The 23,801-nt window shown below is 39.7% G+C and overlaps 2 protein-coding genes across 2 annotated transcripts; both read right to left on the minus strand.

The window, feature by feature from the left end:
• Window positions 1-2,409: 2,409 nt before the first annotated feature.
• hoxc1a (homeobox C1a) lies at window positions 2,410-8,766 on the minus strand. The gene is made up of 3 exons (XM_020615221.1): window positions 8,533-8,766; window positions 8,202-8,490; window positions 2,410-4,585 (listed from the first exon to the last, which is right to left on the minus strand). Exons 1-3 carry the CDS (start codon window positions 8,764-8,766, stop codon window positions 4,254-4,256), a joined length of 855 nt encoding a protein of 284 aa, XP_020470877.1. The 3' UTR covers window positions 2,410-4,253.
• An 11,007-nt stretch (window positions 8,767-19,773) lies between these two features.
• Window positions 19,774-23,123, minus strand: LOC109970784 (homeobox protein Hox-D3-like). Its single transcript, XM_020618586.1, has 2 exons — window positions 22,707-23,123; window positions 19,774-20,938 (listed from the first exon to the last, which is right to left on the minus strand). The coding sequence occupies exons 1-2, from the start codon at window positions 23,041-23,043 to the stop codon at window positions 20,391-20,393; spliced, it is 885 nt and encodes a 294-aa protein (XP_020474242.1). The 5' UTR covers window positions 23,044-23,123; the 3' UTR covers window positions 19,774-20,390.
• Between the last annotated feature and the right edge of the window lie 678 nt (window positions 23,124-23,801).

Genomic DNA, 23,801 nt, shown 5'->3' on the forward strand with positions numbered 1-23,801 from the left:
TTCACCTCTACATGCATCCCCTTCTCCCCTCCCATCCTCATAATACCTTACATTGAACCAACAGCCTTCCCTCCCCCCTCTCAAGAGCAAATTTCTCTTTGCAACAAGAAGTGCTGAGTGCTGCTATTTGCTTTGTACACAGAAATTCGCTGAGGCTGTAAGCTGTCCCCAAACATCTGCTCCCTGGAGTGGAGCAGGAGAGGAGCGGCAGCGACTGGATGGGTGTGCATGTTGTTCGGTGTAGCTCTGTCATGTGTTATGTATGGATTTGTATGTGTGTGTGTGCGCATGTGCATGTCAGTGAGCAATTATTCAAATAGATGCTTTGTATTTTTTGAGTGCTTTATTAGCAGCACCTCAGAAAACAAAACACATATTTGTGTAATTGTACACAGGGCATCCAAATAGGCATGGGCACAAATACACACACAAACAGGTGCACTTCATTTCAGCTTTCTTGATGTACAAATTGTTTGCTAGTCAAATATGTGAATGAGACCGATCAAAAAGACTAGTAGTGCATGAAAGTCTTTGCAAATAAAGAAAAACAATAAAATCAGATGAGCAGAAAACTAAAAGGGAGGAGAATATTGAAATGATCTGTAATTACAACAACAACTGTGCTATCAATAAGCACTTCACATAGAGTTAGAAAGAGCTTAGCTTGATCAATTGATTCCATTCCCTTGAGCACTGGTGAGGATATTACATGCATATTTTGCATTAAGTTAATTTTAGGTCAACTTAGCATTAATTACAATGAGCTCAGGAGAAACCCAGTTATATGTGTTAATTTCAAATGCAATGTAAGATAGTCTGTATGTTGCATATGCTTTCTCATTGCTCACGCCATGCAGCACTTCTCAGGAGAATTGTAACAGCTGCCCACATCAGCTAACTTGCAGTAGAAGACAATGCATAAGAAAACAGTAGCTGTTAATAGCCTCATTCATCAAGAACTAATACATCACTGGTTTTAGTTTGATATCTCAATTGGGGTGTTTTATCAAAAACTGTAGCAAGTAGCTTCACTTTTACAAATAATGTTAGAGCTATTGAACTTTATTACAAATATGTTCCCCATTGATTTAAATGAATGAGTTAAATAAAGTAGATTTTTGGAATTAATGTCATCAGGAGAAATGGTTGCTTTAAAGCAGGGGAAGAGAAGAATAAAGGTGAAGAAAAGTGGAACTTGTTCAGTGTCAGCACTGCTACTACCTGTGGTAGCAATATATTTTGAACTGAGTTATTTTGGTTTTACTTTCCTCACATTTACCATGTGTTTGCTGGTGTATTAGCACAGCACAGCCGTCAGTCTTACAAGCCAACCATACATCTTCAGGGAGGAATTATAGAGGTGCACAAATTCATCAGAGTAGAGTCACACTCAAATGCTTTTGAGCTAAATGTCAGGTCTGAACAAACAATGTGGTTTGCCTTTCACCAGTTGAAAGGCAAATGCTGAAGCTACCACAGTGAAAATGAAGTGATAGCTCACCCCCTTTTCACCTTCACCTCATCCTTATAACTGACATCATGTTTGTCTCACCACCATATTTTCTTTCTAATTTATTGTGTTTTTTTAAGAGAATCTATTATTCATTAGAAACTATAATAAAGTCAGTTTGGATTTCACCTGCACACCTGCTGCAAGCATCCACTGTGCACATTACAACCTGTAGCCTGAAGCCCTGTGGCAAGGGAGCGTGTTTGCACAAGATGATGAAAGAGTTTCTAATAAGGTCAACCTAGCACACTTCTCAGTAGGAACGGTGGACATGAGAGACCGGTTTTCTATTCGCAGGTTTTATCATCATATTATTCCATGATCACTGTCCTCATAACCTTCACAAGTGGACATTTATTTGTATTAATCAGATGGACACATTGTTAGGCTTTTGTTAAATATTCCACGTACAGAGAAAGGCAGCAGGCTTACTGGTGTGTATTTTGCTTAAATGCACATTTAAAATAAATTGAGTTCAACACATTTTCGGTCTAGCTCTCATGTAAAAGTATTCTTATCAATTACAAATAAAACTTTTCGATGTTTGTACTGTCAACGCTCCTCTTTAAGTTTGAACATTTTCTCTGTAGCTTTCAGTTAATAATGAGATGAACATTAAAAATGATATCGTTTGGATGGGAATCATGTCTGAATTAAAAAAATATTCAAGCAGATATGCATGAAATATGAGCAGTAGGCTTGAATTAAATAGTTGTTCTAAATTTTGTTTATACTGGCTCTGTCATATTAAGTGTTAATTATCCTGAAGTAACTTTAATTTTTCAACTTTGCTATTAAAAATAGGTCTGTAGTTTATATCCAAAATCCTATTGGGCGAAAAGACTTTCATCCACTTTATAAAGTGAACCAGTAGCATATTTTGGCTTATTGAAATAAGAGCGAGGGTAAAAATGAGGTTAGCATTAGGTGTAGAAAAAAAATGCATTATATGGCCTGGTATGAAATTATAATATGAACAATTATGGCCTGGTTGCCTTTCTATTCAGCTTGATGAAATATTATTGTGTGGACATACAGATCCAGAACAAAAGTGTTCCGGGTTGCTTGTTGGGACAAAAAAATATAAAACAAGAAAAAGAAAGAAAGAAAAGTCTCAGACTTCGAGGTCACCCATATATTAATGGTGCGTCTTTCTTCCTCTGAGCCGCTGACCGGGTCATCGTTGTCCCGAGGCAAGACAAAGGTCAAGAGGTGAGAGGTGAACTCTGGTGTAACTGCATACATTAAAGTGCCTTGCAGCCTCCATGTCCACTCCTGCGCCCTGCAGTGGCGCACTTGTCTTATAATAATTATTATTCGTATCTTATTTACAATCCAGATTCCAGTGAAAACACCTGTTAAAGGTTAAGGCTACAGATCTATTTAAATCATCGTGATTATAGCTTTTAATTTTTAACACTCAGCTACTTTAAGCTCAATCCCTTTTTACTAACATCCGTTATGGATCCCGTAACTTTACATCAAGTGCAAATGTCGCTAATTGAAAGCCAAACAAAAGTCACAGAATTAAAGTGGCTGATGGCCCATATGTTGATATTAAAATAGACATTAACATGATAGAAACGCATTGCCACACCGGGAACATAACAGCATTCAAGGGCCGAGTTTACAATCATTTACTTTATATGAGACGAAATGTGAATTTGGAAAGAATCTTTAGCTGCTCCAACTGCTGGGGCCTCACGGTTTATTGGTTGATCTGCAAAACAGTACAGACTGGGCTTTATTGTCTGTTCTCCCGCATGAGTGTTCAAGCTAAATTATCATTTTCTGATGCATGTAGGGTAATAAAAGACGCAACAACTCCCGATCGTGATATTTCTCCATTCCATTACCATGCAGCTACACATGCATGCAAACACTCCTATAGACCTACGCCTCCAATAGATGGATCACCACGGATCAATACTCTTAATACGAGCGATCAATAAACCTATCAGTCAATTATGGCATTTTAATCTTTCCGTGGACGGTGAATAATTAAAACCTGAATATCGGACAAAATAAACTACATTAAAGCATTAAAGCTCTGCAGAATTAGCCTCATGATTATCTGCTAACATATCATACTTTGTCTACAACAGGTGCATGTGACGTTTCTGTTTTCCTCAAATGTGAGCTGTCAGACAAACAGCTTATTAAAGAAATAGACAGATAAATAATCCTGGACATTGACTGGGAAAGCAGAAGCGTGATTTCTAAAAGTTACAAAAGTGTATTAAATTTATATGTCAGTAAAATATATATCCAGTGCTTGAATAAATAAAAATACTTCATTTGTATTATTTTAAACAACACTACGAAGCACATGTCCTGTGGAATAATATATTCAAGTAAAGCCAGGTGCTCAATAAATTGTTCAAAATAATTAAACAAATAACCTGCCATCGTTTCTATGGACAATTAATATAATTTTGTATCTCCGTTTACATTGTGTTGATAGCAGCGCAATGGAATGACTTGAATTTTAATATTCAAATCAGAGCGCCAGTCTGGAGCCGGGGAGGATGACAAATTGTTTTGACTCGTTCTTGCATGAAGAAAACCTGCCACTGTGCTTCTTGCAAAAAGCATCCATCGTAAGCAAATAAAGGTGAAGCCCGACTGAAACCAGGCGAATCAAAACATCTGCAGGCTGGCGCACGATGCAGCTCAGGAGTTCAGGGGCAGGTGTTTTGGTGAGGCAGGTCCATGAGAGGGGCAGGTGTCCAAAGTGTCAGCGTTATGAGTGCGGAGCCGCGGGCCCCGGGTCTGAGAGCAGCCCCTCTCGCTGTAATTTCTTCTGTTTCATGCGTCTGTTTTGAAACCAAACTTTCACCTGCGTCTCGCTGAGCTGCAGGGCGCTGGCGACCTCCACCCGCCTGGCCCGCGTCAGGTACTTGTTGAAGTGGAACTCCTTCTCCAGCTCGGTCAGCTGCTTGGTGCTGAAGCTGGTCCTCGGCGCCCCGTTCACCGTGGGATGGCCATACGTGCAGATGCTGCTGCTGCTTCCAGCCTCCGCAGCACCGAGGCCCGGGCCAGCAATACTGAACCCACAGGTCATGTGCAACCTGGCTGGGAACAGAGGACGTGAAAACAGGGGTCAGCAAGATCAGTGAGGTTACCCACAAAAGAAGCACAGAACCCTCCTAAATAGATTAGCACCGCCAATAAACGATCAAAATTATTCCAGCAATTTCAACTATTATTATTATCTCTACAATTTGTATATAATAAACTTTGATAAATGTTATGTAGTTATAACTTTTATAAAGTCTCAGAAATTAAAACTAAATTTATTCATACTCGACTGGTAACTTGAGTGATAATGAGGAATAAAAATTGACTAAATAATCACAGGATTGTTTGGTATTGAGTTTGTTAATCTATTAAACATATGTTCAAGTGAGCCTAAAATTATTTTAAGAAACTTAAACAGATTTGTAGGAGCTGGCCCCAGAGCCAGTTTGCTGATTTAAAGTCACCACTTGGGAGCCATTTTTCTGTCAGTATAACAAAGATACATTTCAAGGTATGAACTTCAGCAGTAGCCTAAAGGCACATTGCAAAACCTTTTGGAGCTGTAAAACAGAGTGGGGAGCTGTGTGCTTTCTAAAGGTGTGGACACAAAAACAGAAACACCCGTGAAATATTATGCAGTCCACTGCAATGATATCACAAATGACAGCGTGAAAAATTAGCAGAGATTTGAATCAACGCCTCTGATTGTGGTGTACATTTGGTTACACTACAAAATGTTACGCTTTATAGTGACACGCTCACCAACCTGTAGTAAAAAAAAGAAATAAATAAAAATTTAATGAAAATAAAAATAAAGAGATGCTGACGTATATTGCAGATATGTAGTCAGAAACGTTTGGCAATTCAAAACAATATGGTAAATTTACAGTCCATTAAGTGTGTTGATCAAAATCATTAGTAATTTTCCTCTAGGCCTTTCTGTGTCAATGACAGTTTAACAGTTTACAAATCCTTTCAAACACTGCATTAATGACAAATGTCTCCATTTTTTTCCTCTGAGGTTTCAGGGTTACACATTAAAGTATCATCTGTGCTACTTATGTGCAATGAATGACAGGAACCACAGCTATATCTTGATTTTTCATTGCTGACACTGTGGGTAGTCGTCAATGTGTCTTTGCCTCTGAGAAAATGTGCTGCTGCTGCTGCATAATGGAGCCAGTGTGCCAGGTGTAGTGCAACGTCTCCCACCACAATTCATAGAGAGGAAGGTTAACAGGCCTGTAGCCACTTTGGAAAAGCACAGTAGATGGAAAGGTCAGTTATAGGATAAATGTCAACATCTATGTTTTGAGAAAACGAATAACCCAGTCTGAGAATTAGAGGGCAGCAAATATGAAGGGCCAATACAGAGGAACTGTACGTAATTAAGAACTTCAGCTTTCTGTAGTGCAAATCACATGCACATTCTGATTAATGGCTCCAAAGATAATAGAATTGATGCCAGCCAGAAGGCATATAAGAATCAAACTAAATATTTGAGGAATGACTTGCACACTTAAAAATAGCCAGCCAGCAAAGGGAATGAAAGGGACTTCCAAGCTGAGGAGAGGGAAGAAGAAAAGGGATAGATCAATACACATTGCCTCAGTCATCTGGGCATCCAGCCCACAGTAATTCAGGTGCTGTCAAAGCATAATTGAAGAATGACGCACTGGGAGTATATACACTGAGCCAGGGGATCAGGTTACAGCAGGTCTGTGGAGGCCTTTCAACATGGAAGAATACACAAGACTTTGTTCTGTGCCAAACCAATACAACCTCCAGAGGAAAGCACACTTTTACTAATGACTCTTTTATAAGTTACACAGTAGCGCTAATGAGTTACTCCTACAGATGATCCCCTTCAGAGAGATACAGAGAAAGGTTACAAAGATACTAACAGTACTGCAAGGAGATGTTTTTTTTGTGTGTGGGTGGTTGTGAGCAAATGGCTTTCTCGAGTGCATGGATTAGGATCAGATGAGTGGTTAATGTGTTTTATCTATAAAATGACTTGCAGACCAATCAAAGGTGTTGCTGTCATCTTTTGCCTCTTTTACAGTGGCATCATTGGAAAAGTATTTACCCGCTAGTTATGAACATGGGAGTAGGTAATCAGAGGCGTGAAACTGTAGTTTTTGGTTTGTTGTGTCTTGCAATGTTATAAAATTTATGACAAATCAAACGTGTTAATGCCAGATTTAGCTTCATTTACAGCTGTATCATCAGGACACGTTTGTGTTTTACGTGTATGTATGTATATGATAATTTTTGTGCTTGTTGAATCAGATAACATTGAAATATTTGTTTCAAATCAAAGGTGTTTTTGTTACTTTTGCCTTTCTGGCACCGGCACAATAAGCAATTATCTTTATCAAATTATGAAAGCGTATAATTTTACCCACTAATCTGAACTTTGAGTATGCAAGGAGCTAAGAAAAACTATAAACTGTGGCTTTGTGTTTGTTGCATCATGTGCAACACAGTAGTCTAAAGATGTTTGTCACCTTTAGTGCGCTGACACCTTTGTCAGAGGTAACGTGCAAAGCTCACATTAGTTCTAGTCTGAATTTTGCAGAGGTTTTGCATTTGTGGCATGCCTTGCAGAGGCCTTTTCACACAAACAGTTTGTGGTAATGATCAATGTGCATTTTTGGTCACTGAACCTTTTCAACAGACTGAATGCTGTGCAGAAAAAAAAAGACTGGACCACCATTGTTGTAAATCTTCCTCCATGTAAAATTAATGAAATCCAAGTTCAGTGGCCAGTCAGTCAACAACTGGCATCACTGATCAAATGAAGGATCTATATTCCATACTATAACTCACATAAATTTGGGGATTAACAGGTATTTCTCACATTAGTAAGCTACTGGTATTTTTGAAGCCTGGGATATGTATTCTTCTGTGGGCTCTCTGCCCAGGGCTCATCAGTCAGGGAAATGATGATCTGTGACAGCAATTATGTTAAAAAGGTGGACACATGTAAAGGTGCTGCAAACTGAAATCAATACACAGGGGCTTTCATTGCAAACAGACAACTAATCAATACTTAGGGAGCGCTCCAGCTTACAAGAGTAGGTTTTACTCAACTTCCTGCGAGTCTCTACGGGCAGTGGTCTGTTGCATTATTCAAAGGCTACTGGTTAGTAAGGGCAAGCATAAATAATTGAGCATTTTCTGGGTTGAATACACACTAAGGCTAACCAGGCCTTTTACTGTACTTCACCCTCCTGTGTACAGTCTATATATAGCAGCTGTGCTTGTAGCAGTAGGTGGAGCATAACAGGCTTGGATTAACATGGGACCGTTAAGGAAATAGTAACCGAGTCCCTGTGTGCATAATCAAATTTGGCGTCGAGTGACCAGATAGTGTTGCCTTTTTATGTATTGATATGCTTTAAAGAGTGGCAAATGTTTATGTGTAATTTAGTCTTTGTTTGTTGGTGGCGGAGGAAAATGTGCACAGTGACGCACAAAACACGTCAGCAATTTGTTCTCTTTTTTCAAGCTTGTGGAGAAAACTTAGAGCAAACTTTCCCAGCTATGAAAGAAAGTTATCCAAAGCTAAAAACCAAACATGAACTAATTTATACCATGAGTACATGTGTCTCAGGGTTTGCTTTATTCGTCCTGCCCTGTTTAGTCCACCGTGATAAAAACTTACCCGCCCGACGCTGACTCCTCTTCACTCTCATCCACTCAAAAGTTTTACTCCTTCTATCAGCGACGCTACGGTCCGAGCTGGATGAACTTCCCACGGCGACGTGAACCGCGGGACCATTATGAGAGCAGATTTGAATTTTATCTGTGAGGGACCCAGAACCGAAGTGTCTCTTGTCGTTATTGTTTGATGCGCAGTACCCGCGTCCTGGAGAGCTCTGCCCCTGCGCCCTGCACCGCCAGGGGAAACGGGACAACTGGGGGCAAGCCGGTATCGAAAAGCATCCGAGACTCTCACACGGTGGTGGTGGTGGAGGAGAAGGAGGAGGAGGAGGAGGAGGAGGGGGTGGTGGGCTGTCTGAAGAGGTGCACAAAGCCAAATTGTTGGAGAGAGTTAAGTACCAGGGATGCGGAGAATTAAACTCCAGTTGCCCCTCTTCATCACGACTGTGGAGTTCAGGATGAGCCCTGCCGCTGAGGTCCCGGTTTATGACCCCTTTCGCTGGGCAGCAGCCCGTGAACAGAGGGCTACTCTCCCCCTCGGCCACTAACTCTTGATAGGAAGTCATTATCACCTCTCCCCTGCATAATCTTTGGACGGGGTTGCACTCTCATGCATCCAGTAACGCATGGTCAGGCGATTAGACAAGGCTGGGGATATTCCTCAGAGGAGAAACAGCAGTCTCTGATTGATGGAGATGACGTGCCCTCCTGGTCTCGGCCAATAGAGGGACATCTCTGTCATCAGGGAAGACAACACATCAACCTGAGAAAGACAGTTGTGAAACTAACTTCAGTTCAGTATTTTAATGGTGTCAGAGCATACAGAGTATGCAAACCTCAACAAAAACTACAAACTGCCTTAAAAGCAACAAGAAAGTTTATTACCGTCATGCACCACCAGGCTCTGAGGGCATCACCGGCCTCTCACCTATTCAGACAGGTAGGCTGTGACGTCAGACATGTCCGTATCATAGTTTGTGGCCTCAACAGAAAGTATGCTGTGGGTCAGACTCTTGTTTAATGAATATTTTTCAAGAGAACAAAGAAAACTTCTTTTTCCAAAGCGAAATTAGCATAATACAGGCCTACATTGATGTAGGTAATGGATTATGCAAATTAGTGAAGGCTTCTTGAAAAACCCGAGGCCCTCCTTAGCAAAGGGCTTGGGTCATGTGAAAGGCACACTTAATGGGTTCAGAGGTCGTGACAGCTTGCATTTAGAAGTTCAGTGGCAGCAGATTTGTAATTAGTCCCGCACAAATACAAAACTGGCTCCGAGCTGAGATCAAGAAGTTGTAAGTGACAGAAAAGAGATGTTCATCCAAAGTTAAACCTCGGCTGGAGTTTGTTCCGCCAAAAATAGAGCGTCTTAATATACAACTGTTGAAACACTGTACTAAAAAAATAAAAATCAACAATTCTGTTGGCCTGTGTTTGGGTCTACAGGAGCACAGAGCATTTTAACTTCTACAGCAGAAGTGAAAATGTCATGGAGCCGCACAGTGAAGTTGGTTGACCTACTTAAAAATACGCGCGTCACGGTGTCGTTCACTGGCATCTTTTTAATAATGGGAATTGATAGAGCTAACTGTTCATGTCTAATCTCTTAAACCTGCTTTACTCCCAAAATATTATATAGAAATATTTTATTTCCAAGAAATGAAATTAAAGTACAGAACAAATTCAGTCATGTTTCATGGGATTGGAGGAGCAATGATGTTGGTCTTATGCTGGAAAGGTACTACATGTCCTTATTTATTATTTTTATTTATTGCAGTTACTGTTTAATAAATCAGTGAAAAAGAATTAATGCAAATTAAAATTAAACAATATAATGTTTTCTTTAATAGCCATGTATTATTATTTTTGTTATTATTAAGCTACATCTCAAATAACAATACTAAACAAGCACACAACATTTAATAAACTTATCAGTTTATGTTCTTATCGTTTTATTGAACAATATTTCCTATAGGTCTTTTAAGTCTATAGTAATTACAAAATAATTCAGGGTAATGAACAACTTCTAACTGCATTCTTACAACACAGAAATATGGCCCCAGCTGTGGGAGTTAATGGGATTCTACAGGCAGCGATGTGCTGAATGACTGAGTGCAATATATCCCTTCTCTCCATGCATTTGCATGGTGCACTGATCCATCTTCATGTCAGCTCGGAGGTTACTCAGGGTTCACGCGCTAGCTTGTTTCTCTCCTCCACACTCAATAAATAAATCTCTGCAGCTTTCTGTTTACCGCCTGAATATAAATTTGTTTGCAGTCGATCGAAGACCTGTGCGGAGGTATTAGAAATTGTATTTCTGTAATGGCTTTCAGCAGAGGGAGGGGGCCAGGAGAGGGGTTGCAGGGAGGGGAAAAGAAGAAGAGGGAAAACAGGTGTGAGCAATCTCTGCTTCCCTATATGCAAAAGAATTTTAAAAAGCCTCAACCTCAGCCTGTTACAGCCCCTGGATGCAGTCAAATTACATTTAAAACCAAGTAAACTTTTCATTTTGGAGAACAACAATGCCTGTTTGTTTTTAGGAGTGCCATATGTTTGATTAGCATAAATGGAGCACTCCACATCACTGCCCACCACCTTTATGCACCAGAAGTTATATTAGCACATTTAGCGCAAGAAACAAGTGATCCTCATCTGAGGTTGCTTCCTCTGGACAGCTTGCATCCCCTAAACCACAAATTTAGCATGAGGTGACTTCAGAAATAAGTAAGAGAATAATCTCACAGTTTAGGTTAAATGGATGCCACAAATACAATTCGGAATTTGAGTTCCCTCAAACCAAATTTACACATGGTGAATATTGTGCCCCCTAACTCCCCGAACGTCCTTTTCAGACTCAGTGCAGCAACTTTCTATCATGATCATTGCTGTCTGTAGTGCTTTGACTAGAGGTAAGGTAAACATGACAGCACTTGGGTGGCTGGAGGAGGGAGAGAATATTGACTGACACTAATTTGTTTTGCATCCATGCTCCGATGTGTGTCAATAGGCAGTCAAAGCCATGGGATCAGTGTGTCCGTTGCCAGATTATCTCGAATTGAACCCTCATGCTGCTGCTGCTGACATGATATTGTTGACACAGACCCTGGTTTAGCTCAACAACATTGTCAAGTCTCATTATATGTGGGTTCTTGACCCTCACAAGACCGAGAATTAACCAGTGCTGACAGATGACTGTCACTGCTGGCCTGAGAGGTCACTGCTGTTAATGCAGTTCCAGGAGGGGAATATGACAGTCATCTCAGCTGTGTTCATAAGGGGCTATGGCTCATCAGTGTGGCATGATAGAGATGAAAGAATTGTAATATGGCAAAAAGACAAAAAGAAATAAAGCAAAAAGAGAAATAGAGAAAACTGGTTAGAGCAGGGCTCCAGAAGAAGCAGATACAGATATTCGGGTGGCACGCTGACCGGCTGAAAGATGGCTATCTATATGATTGATAGAGCATGTCAGTGTTTTTCAAATATTGACATTTTTGAAAAATAGTGATGTCAGAAGTGAGGTTTAGCTTAGTGTATACTCAGCCCACACACGATCTAGGGAATACGACTTGAAAACAAAAAGTCCATCCACTCACAGTGTGAGATTCTAATAAGTGTCCTTGCTTTATTGTTGAATGGTATGAAATCTGCCACAGTACATGAACCATAATCATAAATCCAATGCAAGTACTGTGCAAATGGCTGGGGAGATTACAGATAACTGCATTCTGCACAGGCTCAACAGTGTGACAATGAAGCAATACCTTGCTAATATGAGGACTTTTCAACAATAGCCTGTAGAATGTACTGCAGCACTTCACAGCTTCAGTGAGCCAGGAGGCTTCGAGTCGGCAGAATCCCAAACATCATGACAACAAGCCATCAGTCATCTTCCCCCCAAGCTGCTGTGCACACTTGTGTGTTTCTGGGGTTCTTACTGTGGGAAATGAGCAGGGTTAAACATGAAACAGGAGGAAATGTTCATCACTGCAGCACACTCTGCAATATTCTCCCTCAGACAGCATTGTTTCCCCGCAGGGAAAGACAGGGGGTGGTTTTTAATTTTTTTTTACTTAAACTCAGCAGTCTACTGTGCTAATCATGGTTAATAGCAAAATGCTGATAGAAACATGACACTGTATTAATAAAGCAGTAATCTTCTGCTGAGGCTCAGGAAGGAAACAAATTCAACCTTAAGGTCTGAAAGTTAAAAGTTTAGATAAACAAGATACTGAATATTTTACAATGTCTTTTATTTACCATTAAGTAGCTTTCTATTATTTCTCGCTGTCTGACAGTATTGCACATATAACCTATGTTTATGCTATATGATTAGTGAAATACACGAGACTGTGATTTTACAGCTGCACCACTCCACCTAATACAAATAACACGTTCTGAGCAGAGTCTCTGAGTCTTTTCAAAGTCATACTTTATCTGTATCTACTCTCCAGAAGAATTAAAAATAAAGTCATCTGGCTTAGAACAATGTTCAGCTGCACATCATAAATGTGTAAAGCTACAATACTACAGTACAGTATTACTGTTTCAGAGATTTTTAGCTTTAAGGATGGATGTTTAGCAAAGGTCATTCATGGGGTCAAATGTTATACTTTCTATTGAAAATGTTTTTACTTCCTCATTATTTGGGGGCCCACAGCTGTACATCGGGGGTGGTTCTAAAAATTTTGGATGGGGTGTCCAGGCTGGAACACAGACTTAGAGAAGGGTGGCACATTTGAAATATATGTAAAAAGTAAATTAACCCCTTAGTTCTATGAAATAATAAACCATAGCTTGTTACATGTCAAACTATTTATTCTGTGTAAAAAATGAAACACACAGTGCTTTCTTTAGCTAGCTTTGGCTGCGCTTCTTATTTACTCCCAGCCGGGGACATTGCTGCTGTACCGTGGTTCCCCCAGCTAAGGGGAACCATGTACTGCACAACAACACAGTCAGAAAAATGGATGCAAATATCATGCTGCACAAAAAATAAACCTATCCATTCATCCATTATTTATACCGCTTATTCTTGAATAGGGGGGTGGAGCCTATCCCAGCTGGGTGAGAGGCGGGGTTCACCCTGGACAGGTCACCAGTCTGTCACAGGGCTGACAAGTAGACAAACAACCATACACACTCTCACTCACTCCTATGACCAACTGAGAGTCACCAATCAACCTAAGCTGTCACCATGTCCCCCTAAAATAAAACTAATTTGACCAATGTCAATTAAAAGCACCAAAATTGTTAGTGTTGTATTTAAGGCAACAATTTGTGATTGTTTTTTCAATACATAAAGCTACAGTATGTAACTTAAGGTAGCACTAGCATGAAACTCCAAATCAATCCACCTACAGCTGAGCAGTAGATCCTCCATGGAGGTAACAGTGACATGGAGCCATTTTTAGAGGTGTCTATGAAGCTGGTGAACTGTAACTGTAAAGGTAAAATGGATAAGCAATGAATCAACACTTCTATAAATGAGACAACACCAAACATTATCACCTTGGATTTACTGTGGCACTGACTTATCTGGGATTTGGGAGGATTATTATTATTATCTATTAATATAGATACTATTATCTAATATTATATATATCAATATAGAGTATGTGAAAATCAGTGGCATTTAACCACGTGTTGGTCTCTGAGGCAAACAGAACTATTTCTGTAACAGATTTCTGAAATATGTCAGTTTAAAAATAATGTTTGTAAGCAATAAAATTAGATAAAACTGTGACATATCAAGCAGATTATACCCACTGTATAAGGTAAGGGCCCTGAGTTTAATTAATTCACAGTAACTATAACTGATAAATCTTAAGTCTGTAATAAACCTCTGTACATTATGTGCTTTTAGGTCCTATGAGTACTGTATACAATAACTAAACACAAATTAGAGTTAAAGTTTCCCACTTTACTCAACTCAAAATCAGTGTAAACCATAAAGAATAGGTCAAGGTCAAAGGTCAAAGTGTTTGTATTTTGTAAAGTGTATTTGTCATATGCACAGTTAGGAAACATGTTTCCCTGTACAATGAAATTCTTACTTTGCCGTCCACATGAATGTCACACAATACAAGTGAAATATAAAGTAGATGAGCAATAACACAAATCTAAATAGGCAGTGACACAAATCTAAGGCACTTTAAAGCAACAAGTGAAAGGAGTACAATAAAAATACAACAAGAACACAATATAATGTAGAGTAACAGAATAACGGTCCCCTTTAAATATCTTTTTTCTGTAAGAAACACATTTCAGTATTTCAAATAAACACACAAATGTAGTGGGCCCACATACCACACACACTCACTCTCTGCCAGCCGCATATACACTGACATTTAACCCTCGTTGCAGGCCTGATGGACACTCGGGTGCGGTGAGGCCAAAAATTCAAAAGCAGTTTCACTCATAAGAGTCAAATAAAAGACAATACCTTACTTAGTAGTTCGTAGTCCAGAGACTGAAGCGTTACCTCCTCCATGTGTCCACACAAAATGGCAAAAGGGTCCCAGTAGCCATCCAATGGCAAAGTAGTCATAAGCCCTTGGGTCCAGGTGCAAGCTGTAGTGGGAAAGTCCGAAGTAGCAGGCTCCGTTGTATGATCCAACTGGTCACTCAAGTAGCACTGTTTCTGATAATGTCCATGAATTCCAGGTTGGAAAGGATGAATATAGTCTTGGGAGTAAGCCAGGTTAGCTATACTACCGATACCAACATTCATTTAGCTAAAGAATGCTAAAAAGTTAGCTAGTTAAGCTATGAGGGGCACGATAACACACAACTGCAAGACAACTTCATGCAGAAGAATATCCAGTCATGTACTCCAAACTATGTAGGACAAATATCTTACAGCAGATCCTCAAGTTGACAATCTAAGATATTTGTCCACATACTTAACGTCTGCATAAACTTTTTTTACGTCTCTTTTTCTTCACCAAGTTACGCCCTTTCCCTGGGTATCACTACCTTTACCAATGGATGACCAATAATTATATTTTACACACAACACTTCCTTGAACCTTTAAAATAACATTCAGCTTATTTATGGTAACTATTGCTCAAAAGCAAATGCACTTTCGAATGATGTATAACTATAATACATAGTATTTTTACCCAGGTAACATTTCTTGAATTTGTAAAGAAGTGCCAGGTTTTACAGGTTTTTCATACACTTAGTATTTAGTGTTTCCAAACATCCAAACATACTGATGTTGGCTGCTGATATATTTGCAAAATGCAAATATAAATACAAATACAAATACAAATACAAATACATGCTGCCATTATCATTATCCTTTTGTTCTTTGTCATGTGAAGTTTTTTCTACAAGACCAACCAAAAGAAACTGTGCATTGATTAGATTCTGTGTGATGAAGCCATTGCGTGTTAAATAATTCTTGAGTGATCAATAATGGTCAACATGTGACATTTAGCGACTGTTGTGATTACAAGTTCATTCATTTAACCAGTGTTCTTCAGAAGAGAAAGTGAGCTCCAGTAGGTGACTGGATTGCTGTGCACAGTGCAGCTCCCCACAGCTGAAACACTTTCATCACCAACTTACCTTTTCATTATCACAGATCATCCTTAACTGGGAAGCATTTAAAATGTCATTGATCTTGATAATGCTGCACCGTAATATGACAGTAACAGTTGTATGGGATTCAGGAAGTCAAATTTTGAAGATTGATGAGTCATAGCAGTTGAGTTATAATCCATCTCTGTGAGTGATGCTCAGGCTCTGTTCCACACGAAGGAACAGACAAATAAATAAAACCCATAAAGGTGACAAAGTAAATTGATACTTAACAATCATCTTCAGCAACAAGCACCTGGAGAGACTGGTGGGCAGCAGCTACTACTGTGGAGGGATCAGCCTGAGAAGGCGAAGTGGTCATAAAAAGAACAAAACCTCCTAAAAAACAGGCATAAAAGTTTAGGGTTTCACTCAACAAAGGACTACAGTACTGCATGTAACAGTCATGTCTGTGAAGGTTTGATGATTTTCATCATACATATCAGTCAGAGTAGAAACATAACAGTTCAGTAAAGTAAGTCCTATGTTGATCTTTAATATTATTTTCACCCCAGTTATTTTGTTACAGACGTCTCTGCAGCCATAAGGCCATAATAACACAAGCAATATCAACACCCCAAAACAAAAACATTTAAAACGGCAATTACAGCTTTCATTTATGCTTGTGGTGGAGCACATGTGCACAGTGCTCTGCTGTTGTCATGAAAGTGGGCACACTAGAACCAGTAGGCTGTGGTAGCTATTAGTTGTTTTTTATCCTATGTTCTGTTTTAGTTGCATAACTCTCAGAAGTCATAGGTGACCATAAATATAAAATGTAAACTATATGTTTCAAAATAATCTTCAGCAAACACACTTTCATTTTAATCTGTTTATGGGTAAAAATGTCTCTAATCTTTGACACAAAGTAACTTGCAAATTGTTGCAAATGCTTGAAAAGAGATGCGTGACTTATTTTGACTTTCAAACATTTCATGCATGACCACTTGACTGCGTCTTTACACTGCGTGCAGTGGTAGAAGGAATACTCAGATCACTGTAGCAATACAGTACTGTAAATGAAATACCCTGTTACAAATACTGCATTCAGAATGTTAAGTAAAAGTACAAACTATTATCATCAAAACATACTTAAAGTACTACAAGTAAAAGTATTCATTATGCAGAATGTGTGTGTAATGTAATGTATTTCATATTACAATCAATACAATATTTTATACATCACATTTAATGTTGTACCTGGTAAATAGGAGGCTAGTTTTATCTAGTTTATATGCTTATAATTTGAATTACTACTAGGTAGTTTGTGCATTTACACCAGAGATTAATAAAGTCCTATGACTATAATGTGTTTTTTAAAATTATTCCATTTCTTAAAGGCAACTACTAATTAAAGTTATCAAATAAATGTAATGAAGTAAAAAGTACAATATTTGTCTGTATAATGCAGTGAAGTCAAAGTATGAAGTAGCACAAAATGATAATACTCAATATAGATACCTCAAAATTGTACTTACGTACGTTCCACTACTGGCTGTGTGTGTACAGATTGTATGTATTGTCCATCTACAGATTCAGTCAAATTTGCCTTTTAACATTCTATATAATTTAAAAGCACATTAATGTCTGTACTGTTCATGTCAGAATAAACTCATAACATAACCTCAACAATGACAGTGTGTACTGTTTAAAAGAACCATGGAAACATTTGTTCTTATTTGCGACGGGTTCCCTCGAGTTCACCATGAGGACCTCAGTGAAGAAGCACTGTGTGTCCTAATGTGGCCCTATTGTTACCATCTCCACACACCTGGGGATGTTTCTGTAACCTCTAGAAACTGAGGAGGATGCTACTGGTGAAGGCTCATTTACCAAAACATGTACTTAATACATAAATAAAGTGTAAACTAAGAACTAGCTTATAAATAACTGAGGCCACAGTACAAAGGGCTGTTTTTGTGTTTTTGGAGTGTGTTTATCCCGGTTTATAGGCATGCACTCCAATAACAGTAGAGGCTGCCACATAGACATTTGTTATTCTTATTGTTATCATTTATTTCCAGATAACGAATGGAATTACATTTCATAACATAAGGCTCCAGTAAACACTAGCAGCACTTTAAGCAGTATGCAGGGGCAAATTCTTTGTAAGTTACTTAAAGCAACACATCTTTCTTAAGCACACAGCAGTTTTGTTTTCACGGCAGCTTAACAAAAATCTTGATGCATGGAGCTTTTTCAAGTCTAACCCAAAAATCTGTTTCACAACAGCTGCAAATGGGACAGTGGAACATCAGTCATTGTAAAGGACATAATGCAAAAATTTTAAATTAATGATGGACCGTAACCAAAGCTGGTTTCATGGCACCACGGCTGGTGCCATTTATCACTTCACAAAATCTAGTAAATGTAGTCTGATCAAAGCCCACTGTTTGGAAAAACATGTAAGGATTTTTAGCTTTGCAGATATTCCCCCCCCCAAAACCACACGTCATTACACGAGAAGGAGGGAGTCAAGGGAGTAATAGTGACTTTAGTTACTAAGTAGGAGCCACCCAGTGTGAGAGTAACTGTTAACTTAATGTTGAAATGGAAGTAGACTGTCCGCCCCTTGCAGTGGGGCCCTTGGGGGCCTTACGGATACTCTTTGACACTCAAGTGTGTGGATCCTCCTGGCTTTTAGTATCTGAAAGGAAAATGTGGTGATGAACCTGAGATAAAGGTCCTATTGAGCCTCGACACCATTAACACCATAAATCACCTAGCATATGCAAGAATCTTAGGAATCCAACACTGTCTGCTTGTTCTTCCTCACAGTCTCTCCTCTCTGTCTCCTTGAAAACCAAGATATTTGTAGGAGAGAACTTTTTCTTGCTTCATCTCATTCTCTCTTGCCCTTTATTACTTTTCTCTTAAATTACCCAGCTGTCGCTACCTCTCTCATATGGATGCGGTGTAGACCTTGCTTTATTTTATTCAAAATTTCCACAGAGTTATAGCAGCGATATAGCTCTCCTGACACTTACCGAACCTGCTGCAATAAGTGTCTAATATTTACCAAATGAAAGCTGATCGGGACACTGATTAGGTCATGAATTAGGAGCAGCCAGTCATTTTATCCAGGATCACTAGGGGATCACCTTCCTAGTACATTCCTTATTTCATAGCCGTCAGGAGTCCTCTGTGACAATTCATTTACAGTAAGGCCACCAACATAAAACTGTCACAATGTGCAGTTTTTTTAGACTATTGATACAAAGGCTTGATATTATTATGAGTAAGAGGAGGTAGGCTCCTTCATCATGAATGCTGCTGTCTATCTTTGACATGTAAAACCGCTGAGACCCAGGAGAACCTGTGACCCACTTCTGTCACACAACTGCACAATGCCCCATGTGTGTAATTTAGCTGAGTGAGAGCTGAAATTTAGAAATTAAAAAAACAGCAAGAGGAAAATAACATTTCCATGCCAGAGTTTACATTGAGAATCCACATGTCACTGTGCATGCTAGCCACACACACACACACACACACACACACACAACACAGCTCTGACTGTTCAACATAACATGTGTTTGAAGCTCACTGTCTGTTGTGGCCTATGGGCTGCTGGAAGGGCCTCTAAGCTGCACAACTGACATGTCCCCTGAGAAGGAGGCCAGCCTCAACTTGCAGTACTATACTTTGGCTTTGAAAAGACAAGGGCTGGGAAGGAGGAGGCAAGTGATCTTGTCATGGCGCCCATTGAGTTCAGAGCTTGTGGTTGGAGCGCTGGAAAGACCGCCTTGTCTCGGTGATTAATGATGGGGAACTCGGAGACAGGAGCGAGGGAGAGGATCATGTGGCAAGACTTGTGCAACCTGAAAGCACAATACTGTGTAGTTTCTGAAGCATGCTTTAATTTGATTACAAAATCTTTCTCATTTTTTACATTTTGGATCAAATCCAGAAATCCTTAATCATGAAATACTGCAGAAAAATATATTATTCTAATCAGTGATGAATAGGGTAAACAGCTACAGTTTTTTTTTCCCCCAAATGCATTTATTAGGCATACAGTACGTGACATCTCAATTTATCAAAAACAGTATCAAAGAGTTGCCATATTCTTTAATGGCTATAACAAAAATATAACATCAGTCAATATGAACATACTTTGTCCATTTCAAAGTCACAACATTTTACATAAATGACCTATGATTTACAGTACATAATGAAAAAAGAGGCCTAATGTGACACTTGCAAAATATAACAACCACTTAGCTTTTACCTGCCAATAGCGGGATACAGAAAACTTCCTCTTAGTATGATTCTCACATGCATTAAACATGCAACACGATACAAACATAAAAGCCACAAAATCACAGCAAAAACCATGTCATTATTAACTGCTCAAAGAAAGGTCTTGTGTTGCATGTCATGCATGTACAACCAGAGCGGCAAACCCACAGTGACAGCACTGTACTGTAGCTCTCCTTTAATATGTTCACATAGTTTAATTAAAATGTTTCAAGAATAATGAAAGGGTGTGTCCACCTGGGATTCTAATCAGACGTCCCCCAGTCTTTCATAAGTAAGTGATAGTGGATGTATCGCTGAGATTCTGATGAGAACAGGAGGGGTGGTTATTATGGAGCCCTAGGGCCAGTTTGAAATGCCAGCATGGTGATGACTATCCACGCCCGTACAGGAGGGCCGTAGACCACCGGCAACAGCTGGAAGTATGCAGCTCAGATGGGGAAGGTCTGCAGGGTGATTACACTGACCACCGCTGCCATCAAACTGAGAGCCAAGGAGAGAGGAGGCCAGAGGAGCATAATCCATGAAGTGCAGGTCTGAAGAAGAGGAAGTTTGAACAATACATTTGCCAGGAAGCATCAGGTTGTCTGCACTTGAGCCCAAGCTGGGGGAGAGGTTGCATGAAGACTGCTGGAATAAACCTGTTGCCTTTCCACTCCCATGCTCCTTCTTGTACCTCATTCTGCGGTTCTGAAACCAGATCTTTATCTGGCGGTCGGTGAGCTGCAGTCCAGCGGCCATCTCCAGCCTCCGAGGACGACACAGGTAGGGGCTAAAGTGGAACTCCTTTTCCAGCTCTAGCAGCTGGCTGTTGGTGAAGGCTGTTCTCTCTCTCCTCACACCATGTCTTCCTCTGCCTGCTAGACCGGCCGCCACACCACTGCTGACTGATGCGGGAGGAGGTGCATAAAGAAGAGAGGGTGTTAAAAGCAAGTGCCAGATACCTAACAAGTCTATCTTGGAATGTATGGTCTCCACATGCAGGACTTCAAGTGCCAGTGAGGGCCTAGTTAATCCTCAGCCAATCAACCTAAGACCAAACAGGGCCCTCAGCTCTTCCTGTGTATTCAGCCATGCTGGAGACACTATACAAGACTGGCTGTCTACTGTGTCATGTGTTCAGGGAAAGTTACCTCCCGAAGAAACAGTCTGGGGGAAACATCTGACGCCACTACGGCTGCCTGACAGGCCACATTAATCACAGCTATACATGGAAGCAGACCTGTCAAATCCCCATCTCAGTCACTTAAAAGCTACCTTGGGACCACCACTGAAAATAACCACCATTAGAGATACATTTTGACATGTATATGAGCAGTAACAGGGCCCTGTTGATAACTATATGACATACGGGGTAAATGGATACTTAATAAGTGCTGTAGTGACCTTAGAGAATACAAACTTAACAATGCTCCACCAGACTGACTGCATCTTCCTCCTTATGCGCTTGTTTGTAGTGACAGTGAAAAACAAAAGGCATTGTTGGTGAGTCAAATAAGCAATAAAAATGTATTTCTGATTTATATATTTCATATTATTATCTTCTCTTTCTGTCATTCTCTGTTCTTTATTGTAAAGTTTACTTAGACAATATGTGACTTTACACTCAAAACAAACTGATTTACTCATTAGCAAAAATATTATAATGAACTGAATTAATTTATTAATAGATGTGTTATGAACCAATGTGCACAAAACGTGCAGTTTACAAGAGGCTTTCTGTAACTACAGCTTTTCTGTTTTGAACATACAGTATCTTTGCCTACAGGAGTGGAGGAGCAAATGACTCTTTACCGTGATTCTGACCTGTGGTGGAAAGTAACTAACTACATTTACTCAAGTTTGGTACTTGAGTACAGCTTTGGGGTACTTTACATGAGTATTTTCATTTTCTACTACTTCGTACTTTGACTTTATTAAATGTCAGAGGCAAATATTGTACGTTTTACTCTGCTGCGTTTATCTGATAACTTTTGTTGCTTTTCAGAATCAGATTAATAATAAAACATACATTATAATCACAAGAGTTTATTGATCCCTGTTGGGAAATTGACAAGCTACCGAGCAGTAGGTAGAGCCATTCAAATTATAACCACAGAAGGTAGTTAAAATGAGCTCCTCCTTTACATTAAATGGGATGTGCACAATAATATATGCCATTCTGTAAGTCCTTTTACTTTTAGTGCTTTAAGTATATGTTGATGCTAATACTGTTGTACTTTCAATGAAGTAACACTTTACTTGTTACAAAGTAGTAAAGTAAAGAGTACTTCTTCCACCACGGATCATGACACCTAATTGTTTTTAACTGTGCTGCAACATCAACACCTGTTCATACACTAATTTAACCTTGTAGAGGAGAGAGATCCTTCACATCTCATGAACTTTAGTGCATGAGAAATGATGCGGGTCACACTTCAACATATAGTTACTAGTAAATGTAAAGTATGAGGAGGTATGGGGAATTTATTCAGTGTCTTTATGTAAAAAACAAATTGCTCCAGAACATTACGGTCACATAACAGTGTTTGTTGTGTGTTCTAAACAGAAATGAAGGGGCTTCTCATTGTGATTTGATTTATAAATTCACTCCATCACTCAACACTATATTGTGACCTCACTTTATAGCTTTATAATGTAAAAGATTGTTATTACCAGATTGTTCAGAGTCAGTTGTCCTTGGATTCATCCAGGGAAAAATTACTCCTGAGTGGCAGATGGTGAGTAGACCGCAGCTCCTACTCTTGATGTCCAGCTTGCCCTTGGCACGGCAGTGAACCAGAGGCTCCAGTGGGCTCGGAAACTCTTCATCTGGGTTCAACCTGGAACTGACATGAGCAGAGGAGGTCATGTCGTGCTGATTAAGTTCTGCTTCTCGGCCTCCTCCGCCTCTTCCTGCTTCATTGTATCCCGCACTTAGTTTTGGCACTTGTCCAGAGCCCAAGATGTTGCCATGCAGCTGCAATGGGAGGGCAGACTGTTGGGCTTCCATGGAGCCAGCTCATCAGACTGTCTCAAATAAAACCCAGGAATCCCTCTACAGTAGTTAGGACTTTTGTCTTGCCTATTATCCAATCACATGCAGTATAGCGGACTTGGAGTAAACATGCGGAACATTTGAATATTATTTACCAGAAGGGTGCCGTAGTCACGTGTGACCATCCTCCAATGACGCGCTGTGGAGTTACAAAGTGCTCCGCTGGCAACTTGGGGCGCCCGATGAAGCTTCTGCGGTATTTCTTCCGACAATATTTCTATGAGCAGCCTGCGTTTTCTTACCTAGGGATTAAAAAAAATCATATAACGGAATATGAACACGCCAACAACCGTGTAATCACTGTGACAGAGAAAGGGGGAAATGCGGAGAGAGGCAGAAATGGTAGAGAGGGGGCAGGCAGACGTGACGTGTGGTGAGGAGCGTCTCATTATAGAAACTCAGAGATGATTTCTTGTGTTATTGTAAGTCTCTTGACTGGACGCGTTTATTAAAAGGAACGTTTGCAGCTGAACATCCTGAACTTTTTTTTTGGTGGTAGGTTTTATCAAATGCACTGCGAGGAGTTCATCCTCCACTAGATTACTTCCTTGAGCTGGAATAATGTTCTGGATAATAACGGGATATCGAGCACAACTCATTATTTTACTAAAGTTTTTAAATCTAAATTGCACAAAAATAAATAGTATTGCGCGGTATTCTACCCAATCAAGCATACTGATAAATAATAATACTCATTCCAGTATATCCTTGCT

Source organism: Monopterus albus, unplaced genomic scaffold, assembly GCF_001952655.1.
Source record: "Monopterus albus unplaced genomic scaffold, M_albus_1.0 scaffold6.1, whole genome shotgun sequence".
Taxonomy (NCBI): domain Eukaryota; kingdom Metazoa; phylum Chordata; class Actinopteri; order Synbranchiformes; family Synbranchidae; genus Monopterus; species Monopterus albus.

What these genes read in the sequence shown, in the direction of transcription:
- LOC109970784 (XM_020618586.1), bottom strand. Translation starts at nt 23,043, where the DNA reads ATGGAAGCCCAACAGTCTGCCCTCCCATTGCAGCTGCATGGCAACATC. An exon ending in AACTGACTCTGAACAATCTG is followed by an intron (nt 20,939 to 22,706) that starts GTAATAACAATC and finishes CTCCCGCATCAG; the next exon opens with TCAGCAGTGGTGTGGCGGCC.
- hoxc1a (XM_020615221.1), bottom strand. Translation starts at nt 8,766, where the DNA reads ATGACTTCCTATCAAGAGTTAGTGGCCGAGGGGGAGAGTAGCCCTCTG. An exon ending in GCCCACCACCCCCTCCTCCT is followed by an intron (nt 8,491 to 8,532) that starts CCTCCTCCTCCT and finishes CCACCGTGTGAG; the next exon opens with AGTCTCGGATGCTTTTCGAT. An exon ending in GAGGAGTCAGCGTCGGGCGG is followed by an intron (nt 4,586 to 8,201) that starts GTAAGTTTTTAT and finishes CTCTGTTCCCAG; the next exon opens with CCAGGTTGCACATGACCTGT.